At 46.4% G+C, this 22,451-nt stretch overlaps 1 protein-coding gene across 1 annotated transcript in view; it reads right to left on the bottom strand.

Annotated features, from left to right (window-relative positions):
- Positions 1–22,451, bottom strand: part of LOC138247000 (proton channel OTOP2-like) — a 257,239-nt gene that overhangs the window by 89,609 nt on the left and 145,179 nt on the right. The window contains exon 4 of the mRNA XM_069201748.1: positions 16,115–16,173. Coding sequence (XP_069057849.1) covers positions 16,115–16,173 — 59 coding nt within the window. The remainder of the gene's footprint in view (positions 1–16,114; positions 16,174–22,451) is intronic.

Genomic DNA, 22,451 nt, shown 5'->3' with positions numbered 1-22,451 from the left:
CAAATACTCTTGTGTGAATATTGATTTGTCTGCGTATGCACCCCAACCAAGTACTTTGAGTTATGTTGCATAGACTAGGTATTTTCTTGGTCTATTTGGGTTGAGTAGTGCAGGCCCATCTACCAATTCATCCACATTAACTACATGTTAGGCATTGTAAACACTTATGGAGATGTACCCTTTAGCAATAACACTGCCCAGTCCAATGTTCAAAGAGCCCACATGGCCACAGGGCACAGTCTAAGGCCCAACTCGAATCCTGACTGCATCCAAATAGTACACTGCAGGGGCATCAGTCTGCAAATAGGCGGGCACCTCAGGGTGGGGGGGGCACCTCAGCTAGATGCGGGAACAAGCCCACTGGTTCTGGAGGGGACAACATGCCCATTGCTTTGTCCTGGGGAGTGCAAGGCCACAGTCTCTCAAGTGAGTGGCTTGTCCACTGGCTCTGGAGGGGGCATGCCGCACTGTAGCCCCTGGAGGGTGGACTACATGGCGTCCGCCGGCGGTGATGGCTGTATTGTGGTGGTGGTTGGAGGAGGCTCCTGGGCAGCCCCTGCACTCACTGATGGCTGTATTATGGTGGTGGTTGGAGGAGGCTTCTGGGCAGCCCATGCACTCACTGATGGCTGCACATCCACAGCTGGTGGTGGGGGCCCGTGACAGCCGGTGGTGGTGGCGGTGTTAGCTTGACAGCTTCCACTGGCGTAGAGTGCCTCGTCTCCTCCTGTTCATGGGTCGGGGATCCCTCACCCTTCCTGGCAGGGGTGGATGGGCTCTTCCCCTCTCTGCCTGGGGATGCAGGCTCCTTCCCCTTCTTCACAGCTGGTGCAGACTCCTTCCCCTTCTTCAAAGCTGGTGCAGGCTCCTTCCCCTTCTTCACAGCCGGTGCAGGCTTCTTCCCCTTCCTCACAGCTGATGCAGGCCCCTTCCCCTTCCTCACAGCTAGTGCAGGACTCTTCCTTTTCATCCATGGTGGTGCTTGCACCTTCCCCTCCAGTGTCGTAGGTCTGGTATCCTTACCACCACGAGTAGGTGGTGCTACCACTGTCCCCGTGGACTGTTTGGCTGAGGTGCTGGGATGTGTCCTTGGTACCCTGCCCATACGTGCAGGATGGGGGAGAGGTAGGGAAGAGGTCAATTTGGTAAAGGAAAAGCTTTTTAGGGACATTGGGGTGGGAGGAGGGAGGAGTAATGGGAGTGGAGTATGAGGGAGCAGTTGTTGGAGGTGTATGTCTGCTGGATTTGGGTGCAGATGCATGGGCTGTATGCTGATGTGAGATGGATGTCTGTTGGGTGTCGGAGTGCTTGCGTTTGTGTCCTTTAGGAGGGGGGACAGACACGGTGGGAGAGAACACAGGGGACGCATGCATGGCTGTTATGGAGGTGTCTGTCAGTGAGGTGTGTGTTCTGCTTGGTGTAGTGATGCTGATAGTGGATGTAGATGTAGTGCATGCAGGTGTGAGTGTGGATGTGACTGGGAAGTAGGTGGAGGAGGAGGAGGAGGAGGGGGAGGGAGTGGAGGCTGTGGATGTTGTTGTGTCTGCAACAGCATGGTGTTTGTGTGACTGCCTGTGGGATGAAGTGTGGTGCTTGTGTTTGCCTGTGCCACTCTTGTGTGTTGCCTTGTGTGCATGCTCGTCTGACTGTGTGCTTAGGATGGGATGGGGTTGAGGACACTGGGACTGGGAAGTGGAAGTTGGAGGGGGGATGGTAGAAACAGGGACAATGGCTGCCATCAGAGAGGAGGCCAGAGCCTGAATCGATTTCTGTTGGGCCGCCAAACCACCATGAAATCACTCCAGGAATGCATTGCATTGCTGCATCCGGGATGCCAGCCCGTGGATGGCATTCACAATGGTTGACTGCCCTCAGCGCTGGGTCTCAGGAGGTCAATAGTCTCCTCACTCAGGGCAGCAGGGCTCACTGGGGCAGGGCCTGAGGTGCCTGGGGCGAAGGAGATGCCCACCCTCCTGGGTGAGCGGGCATGGGCAACTCGCTGAGGGGCTACTGGGAGTGCGGTGCCAGTACAGGGGATGGCGGATGCACCTGCAGCTGGGGTAGTCACAGAGGTGTCCGCCACCACCAGGGAGCTCCCATCGGAGGAGGTATCTGAGTCTGTGTTGTCCCCTCCAGTCTCTGCCGTGGTGCTCCCTTCGCCCTGCTCCTCAGCCAGATGATGCTAAAGCACACAAGGAAAGGATGACAAAACAAGAAAGGGGGGAGAGAGACAAAAGACACGCTGGGTCAATGACTGCAACAAAACTACCGTTGGTGCACACATCACCCTCAAACATAGGGAATAGTCCTACGCACTATGCATTGCACTACCACTGAAATCGCTAGTCACCAAGGCATGATGAGGAGCACACACCGCCAACTGCATCACACCTGGGACCCACGCAGCCTTGCCTAGAAGTGAATACTAACAAGCTAGGTTACCTGTATTTACCATGCAACCATTACCCTTCAGAGGACCCACACTGCAATGTCTGGCCTGGGCTTAGGGGCACCCACTAACACACAACCACCACCTGGATACCACCCCACCAGCCATAAGTTGTAATGATACCCACTGTACTCACCCCCTGTGGCTGCTGTGATTCCCTCAAGCACCCATCCAGCTCAGGGTAGGCCATCAGGGGGGTCAGGATCGGACGGGCACCCCTTCCTTGCTGGGAGGCCATCCCAGGTGGGCCTCTGCGGTCTTCCGTGCCCAGCGTCTCAGGTCCTCCCACCGTTTCTGACAGTGGGTGCACCATCTTTCATAGACCCCCAGGGTCTGCACGTCCTTGGTGATGGCGTGCCATAATCCCTTCTTTTGATGGGCGCTGACCTGCATAGGTAATACATACAGGAAAATTCCACTAAACAAACAGTCCAGCCTGTCACACACATGGCCCAGCTTCCCCGATCCCACCACCATTGGCACACACTTAGGCCAGCTCACAACATGTACACGGCCATCACACAATCGCCCCACCCCCACCCACCCTTACACAATGCCTTCACACACATCTCCATGCATCCATGCCACATGCATCGTGCCCACAAGGGACTCACCTGTTGGTCTGGAGGCAAGTACAGCTTTCCATACTGGGGTAAGACCCCATCCACCAGTTGCCCCAACTCCTCCGAAGTGAAAGCTGGGGCCCTTTCCCCAGTGACACGGGCCATGGTAGAATCCAGACTCAGGTCACAGCAGCACATGCAGTGCATGTCTTCTCCTGTGGAAGGGCAGGAAACAAGTGAGGAATCAGATGCCACTCACGTCCGCCGCGGTGTATACCTTCACCGCCGGCGTAGATCCCCATTGGCCACTGTACCCCGTAGGGTCCAATATGATCCAATCAGGAATTGCACGGTGGTTCACGAGCGCCTACCTCCACGGCGCACAACGTCGGTGGAATTACCTCACTTCCACCTGTCCCTCCACACAGGACAGGCGGTCGCCATTTTGGCAGGGGGGATGAACAGGCCTTTTGATAATTGCTGCGTCACAGTTTAAATAGGCACATACTTTGAAAATTACACTGTCCCAACACATATATGCATGATGTGGACTGCTGTTGTGGTATAGTTGTTCAAATTGTGACAGCCTACTCACTCTTGTGTCCCTTAGATACCTACCGCTGTGGATGAATAGGAGATGGAGACATACCCCAGTGTGCAGACCAATTGTGAACTTAGCTACACTGGAGGACAGGCACATAATACTCACCTACAGACTGGACAGGGCCACAATCACAGAGCTGTGTGCCCAGTTGGAGCCTGACCTGATCTCAGCTATCCGTCATCCAACTGGGATCCCCCCTCTTGTGAAGGTTCTATCAGTGCTCCATTTCCTGGCAACAGGTTCTTTCCAAGTGACTTGGGGCTTGGTAGCTGGAATGTCACAGCCAATGGTCTTAATCATGCTGGCAAGAGATATGTCTGCCCTGGTAAAACACATGTGCAGCTACATAGCTTTCCACCAGGTGGAAGATTTGGCTGCCACTGTGAAGGACAGATTCTTTGCAATGGGCCATATCCCCAATACTATTGGGGCAATTGACCGAACACATATTGCCTTTGTCCCCTCTCCAGCAGAATGAACAGGTGTACAGGCATCGTAAGAGTTTCCACTCCATGAATGTGCAGATGGTGCACCTGGCAGACCAGTACATCTCCCACGTCAATGCTAAATATCCGGGGTTGGTGCATGATGCCTTTGTCCTGAGAAATAGCAGCATCCCAAATGTGATGGCCCAACTACAGAGGCACAGGGTGTGGCTTATAGGTGAGCCCTGGTCTCCACCCAGTGTATGCCGGTGTATGCCTCTGCTGTTAGCCAAATAGGACAGTGTGTGGCTAAATGTTGTCCCTCGATACTTGCATGTGATTCTGGCTACCCTAACCTATTGTGGCTGTTGACCCCTCTGAGGAATGCCAGGACAAGGGCTGAAGAATGTTATAATGAGGCACATTGGCAAACCATAAGGATAATTGAAAGGACCTTCAGCCTACTGAAGGCCAAGTTCAGGTGCCCCAATCTGATCGGCGGATCCCTGTGCTACTCACCTGAGAAGGTCTGCCACATAGTAGTGGCATTCGGCATCTTGCATAGCCTGGCCCTCAGATGCCATGTACCTTTTCTGCAGGATGAGGAGACTGCAGATGCCCCTGTGGCAGCAGTGGTCCCTGAGCATAGTGAGGATGAGCAGGCAGAGGATGAGGATGTGGACAACAGAACATTAATGATCCATCAGTACTTCCAATGACACAAGGTGAGACAGTGCAACTTCACATTTCTATGACTATTGTTGTATTCTGTGTGCAGTGGCATGCTGGCATTACCCACTTGTTACCTCTACTTACTGTCACCTATGGATTATCATTTTACAGATGTTGGTGATATGACAACAATTTTGTGATGTGATCACTACAGCCAGCAACAGGTCATTAATTATATGCTCTCACTATGCACATGTTATTTGCAATGGATGTAGCTGTTTCAATCAATTCAAATTTGGAATTCATAAAATACTAGTAGTCAAGTTTTATCCAAGGGTGTTTATTGTAGTGCTAAAAAATAGAGGGGAAAGCGCAATGGAATGGGGTGATGATGGAGGAAAGTCAATGGTATTGTTCAAGTCTGTTTGTAGCACAGGTGCAGTGTTCAAGGGGACATAGGAAGGGGAGCAATGGCAGTTTAAGGTGAACAAGGGGGACAATCAGGAGAGTCTCATTTCCTGGTGGTGGTCTTGGCAAGTGTCTCTGGCTTCTGTCTGGGTCGCAGGGAACATTTGCAGGGTGGTTCACCTTCGGCAGGGGGAGGGATGCTGGTGGCCTGTGGGTCCTGTGGCTTGGCCTCCTGGCCACTAGCGGCAGTGGAAGTGGAGGGCCGTTCAGTTGACTGGCTAGTGGTAGGGGCCCGCTAATGTGCTGTTGCCTCCCTCATGATGTTGGCCATGTCTGCCTGCACCCTTGTTATGGAGATCAGGGTGTTGCTAATGGGCTGCAAGTCCTCCCTGATCCCCTGATACTGTCCCTCCTGCAGCCGTCTGTTCTCCTGCACGTTATCAAAGATCTGGCCCATCGTGTCTCTGGAATGTTGGTAGGCCTCCAGGATCTCGGAGAGTGCCTCCTGGAGAGTCGGTTCCCTGGTCCTGTCCTCCCCCTGGCGCACAGCAGTCCTCCCAGTTTCCCTGTTGGTCTGTGCCTCTGTCTCCTGAACGGTGTGCCCACTGCCATTGACCCAAGGTCCCTAATTGTCTTGGGGGCGAGGTGAGGCCTGGGGCACACTGCTGATTGACGTATTCTGGGGACAGAGGTGTGGGTATGCTGGGTGGGTGATGTGGTGTTAGTTCCTGATGGGGGAGGCTCTGTGGTGGTCTGTGAGTGGGCTTGGGTGACTCGCTGTCAAGTGGTCCCTGATGGGCCAAGTAGGTCCTCCAGATCCTGAAGTCCAGAGTTACTGTCATCACTGGGGGCGTCTTCTGTTGGGGGAATGGATAGTGGCGGCACCTCCTCTAAACTGACATTGGCTGGGGTACCTGTGGGGATGTAAATAATCTATTAAGCTTCAAGTGTATGTCATTTGTACTTCCGTAGCTTCCCCTCTATGGTTGGTGTTGCCGTGCCAGCTTTTGCTTGTGTATGGTGATGTATTGTGGTTATTCTAGTTTCCCTATGCTGTGCATGCTTTAGTGATGGGTGTCCATGCAGGGCTGGGGAGGGGTGTCCATGCATTGGTATGGCATGCAGGGCTTGGCTTTGGGATTAGTGAGATGTGTAGGTCCAGTGTGCAGGATGTAGTGGAGTGATGGGAGTGAGGGTGAGGGTGTCTGATGGCATGCAGGTTTGGGGGGTGATATGTAGTAAATGTTGACTTACCAGTGCCCAATCCTCCGGCTACTCCAGCGAGTCCCTCAGGATGCAGTAATGCCAGTATTTGCTCCTCCCATGCTGTGAGCTGTGAGGGAAGAGGTGGGGATCCACCACCAGTCTTCTGCATGGCGAGCTGGTGCCTTGCTGCTATGGAACGTACCTTCCCCCGTAGGTCGTTCCACCACTTCCTGATGTCGTCCCTTGTTCTTGGGTGCTGTCCCATGGCATTGACCCTGTCCACGATTCTCCACCATAGCTCCATCTTCCTTGCTTTAGATATCTGTGTACCTGTGTTCCAAAGAGCTGTGGCTCTACCCTGACAATTTCCTCCACCATGACCTTTAACTCCTCCTCAGTGAAACAGGGGTGCATTTATGGTGCCATGGGTGTTGTGTGATGTGTGTTGGTGAGGGTGTGTTGGGTAATGTGGTGGGGTGTGATGTGGAGTAAGTGAGGGGTGTATGGGTGTAAGTGGTGTGTGTGTCTAGTTGTATCTGCTCTTCTTCTCAGTCTCCTGGCGGCAATTGTTGTTTGTATAGGGTTGTGGGTATGTGTTTTATAGTGGTGTGGGTGTGTGGGTGTGGGGTGTGTATGTGTGTCAGGTGTGTGTTTTTAGTATTGGCCAATGTGGTGTTGTTTTGTATGTGGGTGCCCATTCTGAGCACGGCGGTTTGTAATGCCAATGGTTTACCGCCGTTGAGTGTCTGCTGTGGTGATTCGTGGGTCATAATGTGGTGGGTGTTGTTTTGCTGCCATAACATGATGGGTTTTTGGACCCCCAGTTTATCGGTGACCTTTGGTCTGGCGGATTTGTGTATGTGGCTGTATTCTGGCGGATTGGTGTGTGTGTCAGAATATGGTGAACGGATATCTGCCACCGTGGTGGTAAATTGGTGGCCGTCAGCGTGGCAGTAAGCGGGATTTACAACAAGTGTCATAATGAGGGCCTGAATCTGGTGTTTGCTGATTCTCAGGGAAGTTTCAAACAAAGTGCCTGACCTCTCCACAATACATACACAAGGTGGACTTTCAACGGTGTTCCTTTTCTGCCTCAGAAAGGGCCCTCTAATATTTCCAATTCGCATTGTGTTTGCTTGAGTAACAGCTACTTCTTCTCCTTTCAGAACTTTGTTCATTTAGATGATGTTCATTCAGGAGAGAAGTATCATACTCAGCACAATTTTTTGGATCAGATTAGATCATTAATCAATCAATCACGTATTTGTAGAGCGCAACTTGTCACCTGCAAGGGTATCCAGGCACTGAGGATGGTCTCATTCTAAAAGTCTGGTTTTGAGTCCTTTCTTGAAGTCTTTGAGTGAAGGGGGGATGCAGAGGTGGAGGGCATTCCAGGTCTTGATGGCGAAGAAGGAGAAGGAGCATCCTGTGGCACAGCAGCAACACATGCGCGGGATCTGTGTGAAGGCCTGGTGTGTGGAGTGGAGGTCCCTGCTGGTTAGGTGGAAGTGCAGGCACTGGTTCAGGTAGGCAGGTCCTTGGTCATGGAGGGCTTTGAAGGCATGAGTGAGGAGCTTGAAGTGGCATTGCTTCTGGACCGTGAGCCAGTGGAGGTCTTTCAGGTACTGGGAGATGTGCGCTGTCCTGGGAAGGTCGAGAATCAGTCTGACTGCAGCGTTCTGTATTGTTTGGAGCCTGTGCATGAGTTCGGTAGAGGTGCCAACATACAGTGCATTGCCATAGTCGAGCCGGCTTGTGATGAGACTGTGAATAACTGCCTTTCTTGTGTTGATGGGGAACCACTTGAAAATTGTTCTGAGCATGCAGAGCATGTGGAAGCAGGCTGAGGTGGCTGAGCTGACCTGATGTCTCATTGAGAGCTTGCGGTCTAGGATGTTGCTGAGGTTGTGGGCGTGATCGTTCGGCATATGGGTGGGGGTGAGGCCTAGATCTGCCAGCCGCCAGGAATCGTTCCAGAGGGCTGAATTTTTATCAAAGATGAAAACTTCTGTCTTGTCTGTGTTCAACTTTAGGCAATTGTCCTTCATCCATGCTGCAACACTTTTCATGCAGTTGTGGAAATTCTTCTTAGTCTTTTTAGTTGCAGTTGGGTCTGTGTAGTTTGATGGGACGAGCTAGGTGTCGTTGGCATAAGAGATGATGCTGTGCAATCTGACAATATCAGTGGGAGGCATCATGTAGGCGTTGAAGAGTGTGGGGCTGAGGGACGAGCCCTGGGGGCAGCCACCAATGTTATGCTTGGTGTGTGATGTGAAGGGGGGAGGCAAACTTTCTGGGTGCATACTGTAATGAAGGATGCCATCCATCTGAGCGTGTTGCTGGTTAATCCTTATCTGGTGCAGGCAGTAGATAAGTGTGTGGTGAGAAACCATGTTGAAGGCGGCAGACAGGTCAAGGAGGATGAGGGCAGCGAATTCTCCTCTGTCGAGCAGGGTGCATCATCTGATGCAGCAATCATCTCTGTCTTGGTGCTGCGGTTGGTTCTGAAATCAGACTGGGAGGAATTTAGTACGTTGTGTCTTTGCAGGTGTTCAGTGAGTTGGAGGTTGACGGCTTTCTCCAAGACATTGGCGGGGAATGGGAGCAAGAAGATGGGTTAGTAGTTTTTTAGTTTGTTGGGGTCTGCCAAGGCTTTCTTGAGGAGTGGTCTGATCTCGCCATGTTTCCAGGTGTCAGGAAAGGTGGCCGTGGTTAGCGAAGCGTTGCTGATGGTGGAAAGTTGGAGGCCAGTCTTGTCTCTTGCCAGGTTGAAGAGATGGTGTGGGCAGGAGTTAGTGGGGGCTCCAGAGTGAATGGTGCTCATAAGGGCAGTTGTGTCATCTTCGTTGAGTTGGTTCAAGGTGCTGAGCAGGTGGTAGGTAATGGTGGTTGATTACAGGCTGGTTGTGCTGGAGGGTTAGGGGTCAAAGTTCTTGTATATGGTTACAATTTTATTGGGAAAATGGTTGACGAGTGCGTTGCAGAGCCTCTGTGATGCGGGATTGAGTTTTCGTTGGCTGCAGGGCAGGTGAACTGTCTGAAAATGGTGAAGAGTTCCTTGGTTTGGTTGGTGCTGGTCTCGATTTGGACGGTCAGAGCCTCCCTTTTTGCTGTTTTGATCTGTCGGTGGTAGTTATTGAAGGCTGACTTAAATTTGGCTCTGTCAATTTTGCTCCTGCTGGAGCACCATCTTCTCTCCAGCTGTTTGTATTTGTGTTTTAGCCTTCTGAGTTCCGGTGTATACCTGGTGACTTGTTTGGCTGGTCTGTACATTTTGGTCGGTTTGGTGGGAGCGACTCGGTCGGCGGCGTTGGTGATCCAGTTGTTGAAGTTCTAAAATGCTTGGCCCAGGTTCCAGGGGTAGTTGGGCTGAGTGGCACCAAGGGCATTGGTCCATTGTTGTTGCATGGCCTTGCTCCAGCTGTGGGAGGGTGTGCTGTGGCAGGTGAGGATAGAGTAGGGATATTTGGTGATGCTGAAGTGTACAATGGTGTGGTCCATTCAGGTGAGTTCCGTGGAGTGGGTGTATCTGATTCTGTTGCTGGATGAAAAAACGGGGTCCAGCATGTGTCCTGCTATGGGTGTGGGGTCGGTGACTAGCTGCTTGAGACTGATGTTGTCCAGTCTTTCCAAAAGGCTGGTGGAGTTTCTGTTGGTGAGGTTATCTAGGTGGAAGTTGAGGACTCCCAGGAAGATGTAGTGTTCAGATTCTAATGCGAGAGGAGTGATGAAATCTGCAATGGCGTTGCTGATTCTGGTCCGCGGGCCCGGCAGTCTGTAGGCCAAGGTGCCTTTGATGGTGGTGTTATGTTGGTGTGGAGCTGGAAATTCATGTGTTCCATGATTGTCGTGGTCTCATCGTCGGTTAAGGTGCAGGTGATCGACTCCTTGTGTATGATGCAATTCTGCCTTCGTGTTTGTTGGCGCGGTCCTGGTGTTTCATCTTGTATCCAGAGAGTGTTGCAGTGGCAATGTCCGGAGCGGACACTGGGGTGATCCAGGTTTCGTGATGAATGTTACGTCGGGTGCAAGGGAGAAGGTGGTGTCCCAGATTTCAGTGGTGTGCTTGCAGAGGGATCTGGCATTGAGAAGGATGCAGCTGAGTTTGCCCGCTTTGGTCAGTGCTGGTGTCAAGGAGAGGGGTACTGCGGGTGTGTTCAGAGCTTGCATGGCGGTGAGGCGTCAGTGACAACAGCTGAAAGGTCCTGCTGTGTTGTGGGGTGATGCCAGGCAGCAGTTGTTGCATCTAGGGTTCAAGGTGTGGAGATTGGTGGCAGAGTACCTAAGAGGGTCCGGAGATCCAGGGTTCCTGGGACTGGGTGGGGTCCAGGTACGGATGGGTGCAGACGGGCTTTCCTGTGGCACGCCGCCAGCACAGCCACACTGCGGCCTTTATTAAATAGGTCTGGGGAGGGGCACTGGGAGGTGGGAGTGGGATAATAGAGTGGGAAAGGGGGCGGGGGACCACCAAGGGCAGGCCAGAGTCAAGGCTCCTGTGCAGGAGACCTTGGCACTGTCTGGGTAGAGCTGGACAAAAGGCCAGGCAGAGGTCTAGTCCGAGCCTGGCAGCAGGGGAGAGCAGAGGTGGACCTATTAATGCATCCCTAATTCATTTAATTTATTTGACTCTTTTCATTCCATGTTTTTTTAGGTGGGTAATTGTTGTAAACGAAATGGACAGCAGACGTTCCTAGGTGAATTCCACACAGCACATCTTTGGCAGAAAATTCTAAATATAACAATTCAAACATCTTCTCAGATGCCATCAGGAATTCAGAATAGTTAATCAAGCAAGGGTCAGAGGAAGTTGCCCAGGCAAAGAGTGTGTCTTACAAAGATTTTATTATTTATACCACCATAGAGTGACCTTAAGCAAACTGTGCAGGTCAAAACTCAAAATGAAAGGTTAATAAAATAAAAAAATCCTTCAGTTTGGTGGGATCACCTGCAAACTAATGCACACTCAGTGTGACTACCTGAAGGTCAAAGGCTCTGGCAGTTAATGCCTATATTAAGTCAACTGTAATTCTTCAGCATGTTATTTTACACTTCGGGCCAATCCTTAAGAAGGTCCACAATACCAGTTTGATTAAGATTCTTTACTGCTCTATGACCGTAACCAGGTAGATATTGGTTTCTCATGATGCCAAAGGCCTGGACGCAATGGAAGTTCTTTCTTCTTCTTCTTCTGTCTGAAGTAAGGATGTGGTCTTCTTTAACCCTGGAGCTGTTTATTTTATTGATTTTATGCATAGGTAACTGGAATAGGGAACATTACACATTACAGAGCATACCAGTAGGACAGTATCATGCATTGTATTTGGAAGAAGCACCATTTCAATTGTGATCCAAGTTGTATTGTGACCATCACCTCCCCCATACCCTTGCATGTTTGTGAGGGCAGCCCCTGGCAATGCATATTAGTTCCTCCATCGTAGCGCATCAATCCATCCGTGAGCAGCATTCAGTCAGCATCAGCTGCTCTGAGGTTCTCCAATGTTGGGCAATGTCTCGCTTGTTGAACACTGTCCTAATGCCAACCAATGTTCGCCCTGGGAACCTCACACGTCATCTAGGATGGCGACAGAGTAATGCAGGCAGAACAGTCCACCGGTCTCTGTAAGATTCTAGATAACTTGCTGAAAATCAGACCAATATTGTGGAATAATTTGGCAAGAACACACCATGTAAAAGAAATCACTGTCTATACTTGTACATCTGGGGTATGTGGCGATCTCGAGACGCTGACTCAACCCAGTAGCGATGTGAGGGTGTGATATTCAAGTGGGTTACACTCCGGTAACTCAACCAACTGTGACTGGTACACCATTAGTGCATGCCACAGAAGCAGGTATCTATTGAATCATGTCTTGTGGAGCTCCAATTCCTCCTGGAGGGCCTTTATGTGTGACCCAGCCCAGATGTCCCAGAGTAGAAAGATACCAATGAGGTCCCACTGCCCAATGCCATCCAGGCTGGAAACCTAGGGGAGCCAGTTGCCCAACCACAGGGTAGTTGCCTACATAGACCTGCATTCCCAGCAAGTCCAGCAGAAGCCCCATATTTGGTCCTCACAAGGAACCCAGTGTGGCAGGGTTCAAATGCCAACGCAAGGAGTATTGGCAAGAGAGGGACACTCCCTAATTACTGCCTCTACCAATCGAGAAGAGAGGTGAGAGTGAATGGAATGCTGTCACTCTCACCTGCGCTCAAGAGTGAGCACAGAGGACTTTAACAAGCAAGAGGAAGTGGGACACAAATTCCATTCAGGAGAGGATCAGAAACAATAACCTCCCTATCAAGGGAGTCAAATGCCTTTTCGAAATCCAGCAGCATAAGTGCGGCTGAATCCCAGAGTCATTGACGTTGCTATTTACTCTTAACATTTATATTTTTGTTGGACAGCAGATATCTGACAAAGAGCCTCAAATGGAGGAAAAAGCCAAATAGGCATAGAAAAACAGCCAGCAAGGTAAGGCACAGCAGGATGCAGGTGTAGTGCGTGAGAGTGTCCAGACCCTTATCTACTCTGAGCCGGAGCATGAAAGATCCAGAAGAGTAGGTATTTCAGAATATTCTAGAGGCAAGTCTACAAAAAAAGATACAGAATTAGGAAATGCTAAATGTGGTTAAAAATACTATTGACTGCATGGCAGCACATCCTCCCTTAAGTTTGGCCACCATATATATAGAACAAACAGAAATTGACCTCAGAAGAAAAATGTAGAAGCCATCTTGAATTGGAAGAATGGATTCGAATTTTATTAATCATCCATCTTAGACTAGGAAACTGTTATACTGTTATATTTGTAATGTTTAGTAGTGCTGTCATCTGGCCACACTAATTCTGTGGAAGTTGTATACCTGATCAATCAGCTGCAGCTGTGTAAGGTCACTGTGTGCCAAAGGCTTTTGTCAGTTGCTTCTCGGCAGGTATGGAAAGCTCCATGGCTCTGCTGACCGCTTGAATAAAGAATATACTTTGCTTTTACTTTTGAAATTTAGCAGTTAGCTTTTCCTACTGTGGAAATGTTTCCTGGAGGAGACATTATGGAGGCCTTTACAGATGAGTTATAGAAATACTCTTTCACTCCCATACTTCTAGCATCAACATGTTCGATATTTCCCAAATATGAGGTCTGCCAGATGCCCTTGGCAGCTTGCTTTTACTGGTACTACCAGAAGCTGAGTCAGAGAAGAGAGAAGAGAGAAGAGTAAGGCAGATGACTGCTGAGAACATCATAGCCATCAATCTTCTGGACTGTGAAGTGGGGAAAAATATCTCTGAGTGCAGCTGGCCTGTAGACTTAGCCATCTTGGTTGTTGATTCCTGTGGCCCTGTGCTCCTGGAGCACCATCTTGAAGCAGAGAAGGGGAGCGAAACATCTACAGTATTACAGAACCCTATGGATGTGTTGAACTTATATAATGTGTCTTTAATAATATAAGAGAAAAAGCCACAAATATATGAAAATAAAGGTTGCTTGAGATTGTGGCAAGCTGACTCACCTGTATTCTATTTTATACATCCCTTTTTTGACCTAAAAGTCCAGTTTTGGTGTCTTTTGGAGAGCGAAATTGGAAGGACGAGTTGAAAGACTAGAAAACCCATTGAATGGGAAGGAAACAACTACCTTCCACAAACCCACTAAAGGTCAGTGGGCCTGAGGCTTGGAAAGTAGGAAGACTCTGAGAAGAGGGTACACATGTGGAATTAATAGTGTGAATAGGATATGTACCGTAGAGGAGAGATGATGCCACCACTCAACACATTATGATCAGGAGCGGCTCCTCAGCAATGGTGGAGGAGCATTGCTCCCCTGGCTAAGAACCAGCAGGTGAAAAATAAAATAATAGTTTTACTATCATTTTATTTTTCATATGCTGGCAGGGAGGGGCAGGGCTGGGCCATGGGACGGGGGAGAGGGGAAGAGGAGAGAGTGCACCTAAGTGCGCATGTGTGTTTGGCCGGCTGTCTCAGGCCGCCCAAACATACATGCACACTTATGTTTCCCCAACCCAGCTGTGTTGAACAGCCGAGCTGGATGAACTGCACAGACCCCAGGGCAGTGTCTGAGCAGCATTCCAAGCCAGTTAGACCAATTCTGATCCTGCTGTCATGCTTTGTTTACCATGAGAGCAACATCAGGATTGCTGGGGAGCCTGTGCTGGTGTCCCAGTGAATGCTGGGACACCAGAAGAGGAGCAAGGTGGCAGGAGGCCGTGGCGAGAACTGTAAGTGTTTTTTTTTTTTGTTTTCCCCACCCCGTCGTCCTATCCGGGTCCCCTTGACATTTGCGGCTGCTGCCGCTGAGTATGATGAGCATGATGTAATCTATAATGGCCACTAATGTTCTGTTGAATATATGAGTTCTGGAGGACGGCATAAAGAAAAAACATTTGTTTCACTTGATATTGGGCCTGAAATTAAATTGCACTACAGTATTTACTTCATCAGGAAGACGAAGTGAAATACTCCATATTTAGAGATGCCCACCAGCCCTATGGACAACTCTAGTCATTCACAGTAATCACTGTAGGTCCTGTCAATACATTAAACATTGGATGGCTTAGTCAAACATGATGGTCGGGTGTCAAACGTTAAACTTGTTTTTGTTTCTTCAAAAAACAAGATCCCAAATTTTGTTTCTGAAAGAGCAAACCGAATGACCCCCCACACCGTGGGGGGGTTTCTTCCATGGCGTGGAGATCATTTTTTTTCCCTGTCACTTTCCTCCAAGTATCTCACTGCAATAAGAGAGTAAAAACCGATCATTTGACTGCCCATTCTAAATTGGGTGGCGTCCAAATGGCCAAACCTGCGACGGCCCTTACTGTGTTGACCGTCGGAAGAGTATGCCTACACAATGGAGGCAGAGTATGCTCCATTGCTGACATAGTTAAGGTCCACCACCCATAAAACAAGCAAGAAGATCTTCAGTTTGGTGTAGTGGGTACACCACACTGGCGGTTCCCTTTAGTGCACAGAGAACTTTGACTGAATAAAATGGACAGTCCTTCCCCAGGTTGGAGGTGTACCTTGCCTCTGGTGGACTGGTGAATTGTTCTCCAGGGTCTAAATGACCACCTTAACAAAATGTATCAGTTCAGTTTCAGATATAAAGAGTTCAGAGCATAAGAGGATAAATGAGGTATTTTATGAGTACTTCACGAGCAGCTATAGGAAGACCAGTTGTTGCAAAGGGGAGAGGCTATCTGTAAACAAATATATAGATGTAACCTTAGCATGGTCATTCTCAGAAGAATAAGAAAGAGATGTTTATGAAGCAGAAGCGTTTCCTATATTTGTCTTCTGGTGTGTGTGTGTATATGTGTGTGTGTGTGTGCCTGTGTGAGTTTCTTTGTGTATCAGAAGTATTGCATAGCTTTGAACAGCAAATTTATGAGGCATGTGGGTTGGAGCTGGAATCCCATGGTTTTGATAGAGTGTGTGGTGATGGGTAACATTCTGTATGGGAGCAGTTGTGCAGAGACACTTAGTGACAGACTACAAAGTTGGGATGAGTGAACAGTAGTAATCATTGTGAAGGGTATCAAATGGGTCATTAACTGGATCAATGGTTGGGTGATATGAAGAAGATGAAACATCAAACAAAGTAAGAACATTGATTGTGGAAGGATGGGCAGGTAAAAAAAGGTTGGTCAACGATCACAGGGTGTGTGAGACATGGACATGAGTACCCTGGAGCGAGTAACATATCTATGGTTATGTCTTGTTGGTGTACTGTACACATATGTCATTGCAGTGCAGAGTGGTGACACTTACCTCGTAGCATTGAGATGGATCTGGACGCAGTGCTTGCTGGACACCCAAAGAAAGTATGTCTGTGGGAAAACACACATTCTGTAAAATTCTTAGTTTGCTGAATATTAGAATGTGCTTCACATATCTACGAAACATCTAGTGGAAAGCATAGATATGTTGAATCTGTTCCACTACATCCCTAAAGAAGAAGAGGCTTTAAGGTAAAGTTTTTAACACCCTGTAGTATTGAAATACTGTTTTGTCAGATGTAAACCATATTTACACAAGAGCCAAACATGCCAACACATGACAGAGCCAGGTGTGAGAAGGAAGTGTGTAAACTCAAGGGAGTATCATGTGATCTTATCTCTCTTTTGAATAGTAGCTTACTGCACGCAGTAAAAACAAATCTGCATGCTTGTGATTTCTCTTGCAACAAGATGATAAACTGATGGGACAAGAATCCTGAACTCTGTAGCAGAATGTGCAATAAACGAAGGCAGTCCCGTACGTGAGCACCTGTCAGCCTCTGCGTACTCTAGAGGGGGAATGTGGGCTGACGTCTGTATGTCTGGTGGTGGAAGCCATAGCTTCCTCACAGGAAAGCAGCCAAACTATGTAGAAAACTTGTAATCAATCCAAATCCAAATAAAGAGTTGCAAGCTAGCGGTTCACTTTGGTTCTCCGTTCTTTAACAACAATGCTGAACGTCTGGATTGCCCTTTCATTAAAAACTGTAAATAAAGCAAGCATTTTTTTTTTGCCTCTGGACTCCTTATTGGGGGTCATTTTATATCTACTGGTGTGAGAGTTGAAAACATGTATTAATATTTTTCTCATACGTAATCATACTGATGTGTGAAATGTTTTAAATGAAAAATAATGTTAACACGAAAATTGTGCCTTACTTGGTGGCTGCCATCGAATAGACAAGGCCTGCATGTGCTATGTGTTAGTTCCATTAGTCACTATTGAGTGTGAGGCCTACATGAAAACTAACTTGAAAAATGTGTTAAGGGTAGTGTAAGGTAGTGTAAGGGTTAAAATGTTCTCTGTAAAACAAAAATGTTGAAATAATATGAGTATTTCTTGGTTTTCTGCGGTGCCTAGAGCAGGCAAGGCAACAGTGAAAGTTATCTAATTTCTTAGTGTTCTTCTTTCTGATACAGTTGTAAATGCTCATGTACGCTCTATAACAAACTTATTTTGTTTGACTCACAAACTTGTTCTATGCATTTTATTAATGAAGAGTGTTTCTCCTGAGGAAAATGGTATGAAGAAAAATGTTTCCATATATTTGTAACCACTGTCTAGTAGAAGCAAATCCGGAAGGCGCCAAAACAAAAAGGTCCACAGATGCAGTCATAGAAGGAAGTGTGCAAGATACATTTAGTATAAACCTGAACTACGCAAGAAGAGCAGCAGCGAATAGACATTTTCGAATCTAACATTTTATATAATTGTGATATTTGTTAACTTTCTAATTGGATAATATTTTCTCACCTTATGTTTTAGCCAATCACAAGAGTTTAGCAAGTTTAATTTAATGTTAGAGAATTAGACATTTGTGTTCAGTTCTTTGGGCTCATTCTGTTCGAGTCAGTTCATCCAATTCGATCTTGCATTCCTAGTGTCCAGAGATTCAGTGTGATCTGTCACTTTGAGATTTCATGTTTTGCCATTTAGTCTACTGACATGCTGGTGTTGTATTATTTTCTGAGTTTGCTATGTCTGTTCAATACTGACCTAATGATCAGATGGTTTAGGAATCTTAAAGTCCAAAATTCAAAACCGTCCCCCCACCCTGTTCCTGTTCTGATGCTGATGCTGATGTCCTATGAAATAGAAGTGGTTGCTGATTACCTTAGGATAAGTAAAATATAGTTGATTTTGTGCAATGTGGATTGTATTTTGTTTTACAGATACCAACTGCTACTGTTTTAATACTGCTGCTATTTTTGATAGTGTCATAGCTAGATGTTTTCTAAATTAATGTCACTAAACCTTTTGCATGAAGCCCAACATACTAATGCTAAGTATCTCATCTCTCTTACACAGATATTCATGTTATTGATTTGTGTTCTAACAATTGAGTTCATTGTTCTTTTTGCTTTGTTTAAACTAAGATTCTTCAGGCAAATCTGCCAGCTTGTGATGTTTCTTTATTTGTACCATTTGGTGTTGAGAATAATTTTCGTGACCTTAGCATTGTTAATATAGGGAAATAAATATTTTAATTGATATTAAAAGGTGTGGTGATTTGTGACCAAATGGGTCATGGTGCATCGTTTATTGATTCTTTGGTGATTATTATTATTGCTTAAGGTTGTTATTTTATGTGTCAATAATCAATAAGTGAATCAATATAATTTAAACGAGTAAAAAGGTTAATCGACCTTAAAGCAAAAATAGATAAGACAAGGGCACGCTAACAGTTTTGGTAGCAGAAATTGATAGTTATGTCTCTTTAAATTATTGATTAGTATTAAATACATTATTGATTATTGAGTTTTGATTGAGGTTTATTGATTCTTTCCAAAATGGTGCAAAATATGGAGAAGATGTGTCCCTAAATGCCCAAGGTGACTTTTCCCAGTCCTTGGAGTCTGCCTATGTTGGTGGGGAGAGTCCTCAGCGTTTTATTGTTAGCTTGAATGAAGTAGATTATGCACTTGCACAGCTTTAGCTAATTTGTAGATGATTGAGTTGTTTGCGAGATTTTAGGGGAGTTGGCATACTCCAAATGGTGTTGTAGAAGGGGTTTGCATACTCCAAAGTGTGAGAGTAGGGAAGTTGGCGAAATTCACATGTGTGTGGCGCTTGGTGCTTGGAAAAATGGTTGTTGGTATACAGATCCTGAGGTAGGTTTAAGACTCCGGAGTACATTAAAAGTGTATTGAGACACTTGGTTTCTGTTGTAATTTGTCTTAGTGGGCCAATCAGGTGTGCTTGGCAAGTCGAGTATGTGAGATAAGTAGTGTGAGGTCTTTTCGACTGAGATTTGACGAGTTCTATGTGCACCAGGGCAGTATCCATTGATCAGTTGAGAGTAAAATTTGTAGGTCAAATTTTGCTTGCGAATCTGGGGAACTAAGAAAGAGGAGTAGCTGATAGAGCGGAAAAGCCATCAGTTAAAATCCATAAGGTTCCTGAAGCGATTGTATTACCCAACCTGTAGTAAATAGACAAATTTGTTTTCTTATTGGTTTTGATGAAGTGCTCGCAAATAATACTGCATTAGGTTTGAATGTTTTTGAGTTTAGGAGGACAAGATGCAAGACTTTGTCAGCTGCTGTGTGTAAGTGTGACATACTTTTTGTGCCACGCTGGGATAGGTTGGTTAGTGAGAAAGGTCGCAAATGGATTGGTGGACAACCGTGAAGTGCAATTTGTCGAGAAGAAAGACAAAGAGTGTTGTGGGAATAAAAGTAACTTCCTGATTATCGATTTTTGACATAAATTTGTGAAAATGACGTTTTTCAAAGCTTTAAAAAGTGCTCTTAGGGAAGATTAATATAGTCCAGCTAGGGTAGGAGAAATTTGTTCGCCAGAAGGTACTCCAGCATATATTGTAATTGAAGAGAAAGGTGCTGGAGCATGCCTTTGGTTAAAACATTGGTGCAAGATCACAGGAAAAGAAGGGAGCTTAGAGTTTCCTTAAAATGGGACATTTAATTTGAGAATTTTAGAGAATTTGAGACAAGTGATGTATAGTTTGAAACCTCCGCTAAGACCAGCTCAGTTCAAAGCATTAGTGATCTGGGAACTAGTAGCGAGACAACAACAAGCATGAAATGTGAGAAGAAAATTAGAAGAGTAGAAAGGACGCTAACAGATGCTAGGTGGGACAATGAGCAGAGACAATGGAGACTCGATATCTTACATGTTATTTGAATGTTTCCTGCGATTTTAGAGAACAGTGAGAGAGAAGCGAAGAAGGCTTCTAAGAAATTGAAAAGGAGTTCATCTTCAGATGAAAATCAGAAATCGAAAGAGATTTCTTTATCTCTAATTACTGATGAGGAATTGGATGATGAAGATTTAATTTTACAGTTGTTGAGAAATCATCCACCACCCTGTGTGGTCAAAGAAGGTCCAAGTACTGGTGTGAATTCTACTGCACTGACACCAGTTAGCATGACATAGAGCTCAGTGCAGAGTATTCATAACATGACAGAAAGTTATGTACAGGTTAAGCCTAATGTGAACCAGAGCTCAATACAGACTGGGACTAGTCCATTTGAGCAAATACCAATGCAGAGTAGTTTCAATTTGTCAGCTGATACTACACAGCTGACACAAACTAGTGTTCCTAGGATTTACCCAGATATGCCTGTTGTAAATGCAACTGCTAATCTAACAGTGCCGCTGGGACAGGTTTACCAGAAACCAGTGTTGATTCAGACAGAGACAGCTCCACTATTCCTGCCTCAAATGCAGAATGCTGGGGTAGTGCAGTCTCAAAATAAAACTGCTAGACTAAATCCAGATGCAGTATCGGTGCCTATTAATATTGGTCAAATTATACCATTGTATGCACTGGGAAAAGATGGAACAAATGGACAGGAGATTCAAAGTCAAAAGTCTGAGTGGGTTAAAGTAGGAGGAAAACATAATGATAATGCAGGAATAATTTTACCAATGAGACAGACTTTTGGTGGAACAGGATCATTAATAGACCTGAGTCCTATTAGAGCTCCTTTGAATGCTGAGACAGGGTTGCACATTGGAACCAACATGAGATTAGTGACCCCCCAACCTCTGAGTTTAACTGTACAACAACTACCTGGTACTCAGCCTAATATTATTTCATTACAGGGTTTAACAGCTCAACAGTTAACTGAGTGGTTAGAAAAGCTGAGTACTTCACAGGATGTTTTCAGTGGAGGAAATTATATTAACCATGCTAGGCTTTCAATGGAAGCAAGTGAGCTTGTTGAAGGAATTATAGGGGTAAATAGATTAGAGTCCTATACTGAAGCAGAATTGAGATACTTGTGTCTGAAATTATAAAAGAAGCAGTTGAGATTCATCAACAGTCAGCGAATGTAGCAAACAAATATGGGATAGATTTATCAAAAATGAAACATTTGAAAAGAAGTTATAGGTTGGATTTCGAGGTGAAAGACTTGGAACACATGAGATCTGCAGGGATGAAAAACACCTTAGAGAGTTGCTTCAAGGTGTTCAGATATGGAGAGCATTAGACAAATGGGAAGGCAGATGGGTGAAGAAAAGAGACAAGCCAAAAAACGGTCTTGAAACTTTTCCTGCAGAAACATCGCAGAATAGGGAAACAGTGAACGTTTTACCAATGAGAGAAATTCAAGGAGGGAATTTAGTACATGTCCCTTGGAGTAGAAGTGATATTTTGTCATTTACAAATGACTACTCCAGGTTGAAGAAGAAACCAGTAGAATGGTACCAGCAAACAGATAGGTTTGTGAAGCTTGCAAAATGCCTGTGGGAGGATTTGAACACTCTTTTAGGGATAGTTTTTCCAGCAGATTTATGGATTGAATGCAAAAGGAGTGTAGATTGACCAACAAGTGAAACGCCAAGAGATCCAGTAACAGGTGCACCATCTCCTGAAGTAATTAAAGCTTACTATAAAGTCATTGAATTTCTGAAGACGAGAACTTCGTTGAAAAACATTGATTGGCAGCGCATAGATAGGAGAGCTCAAGAAGCAAAAGAATCAATTCATGCATACTATGAGAGGTTGATAAAAGCATTTAAACACTACAGTGGGACAGAAACAATTGAGCCGAAAGACATGATTCTTTTTGTGTTTAGGTTTGTTGAAGGACTCAGACCAGAAATTAGCCAGATGATTAACAGCCAGTTGATTTGTTGGCAAGCTAAACTGATTGATGAGGTGTTGCAGTATGCAAGATACTGTAGGGATGAGATTGAATTAAGACAGAAAAAGTTGAAAGGTGATGCAGATGAAGGCTGCACAGACAGGGATTCAGGGATGTTTTCAGCCTCAGCAGCAGGGAAATGGCATGTTTCAGAATCAAGGTATGTTTTAGAATGGAGGCAGAGGTAGAGGTCGTGCTGGAATGGGAAGAGTAAATTGTGGTTTGGATTTGAATACAGTGATTATACAAGGAGAACAGCAAGGAAAGAGAATGTTACCATGACACGCTTGCGGGGGAATCGGGCATTGGGAGAGTGTAGGAAGTTGGCTCTGTAAATACTATATCAAAGTGAGAGATAGTGTGCACACAGTCAAAGGGTTCCCCGTAGAGGTTGAGAGTGGCAAAATTAAATAATATTAAAGCTCTATTTTGTGGTAGTGGTCGAGCAGTAGGCTTATCAGAGGGAAGCAATTGTTGCACACACACAGGCAATA

The sequence above is a fragment of the Pleurodeles waltl genome, chromosome 7, assembly GCF_031143425.1.
Source record: "Pleurodeles waltl isolate 20211129_DDA chromosome 7, aPleWal1.hap1.20221129, whole genome shotgun sequence".
Lineage (NCBI taxonomy): Eukaryota > Metazoa > Chordata > Amphibia > Caudata > Salamandridae > Pleurodeles > Pleurodeles waltl.
This window is presented reverse-complemented; position numbering and strand designations above follow the sequence as displayed.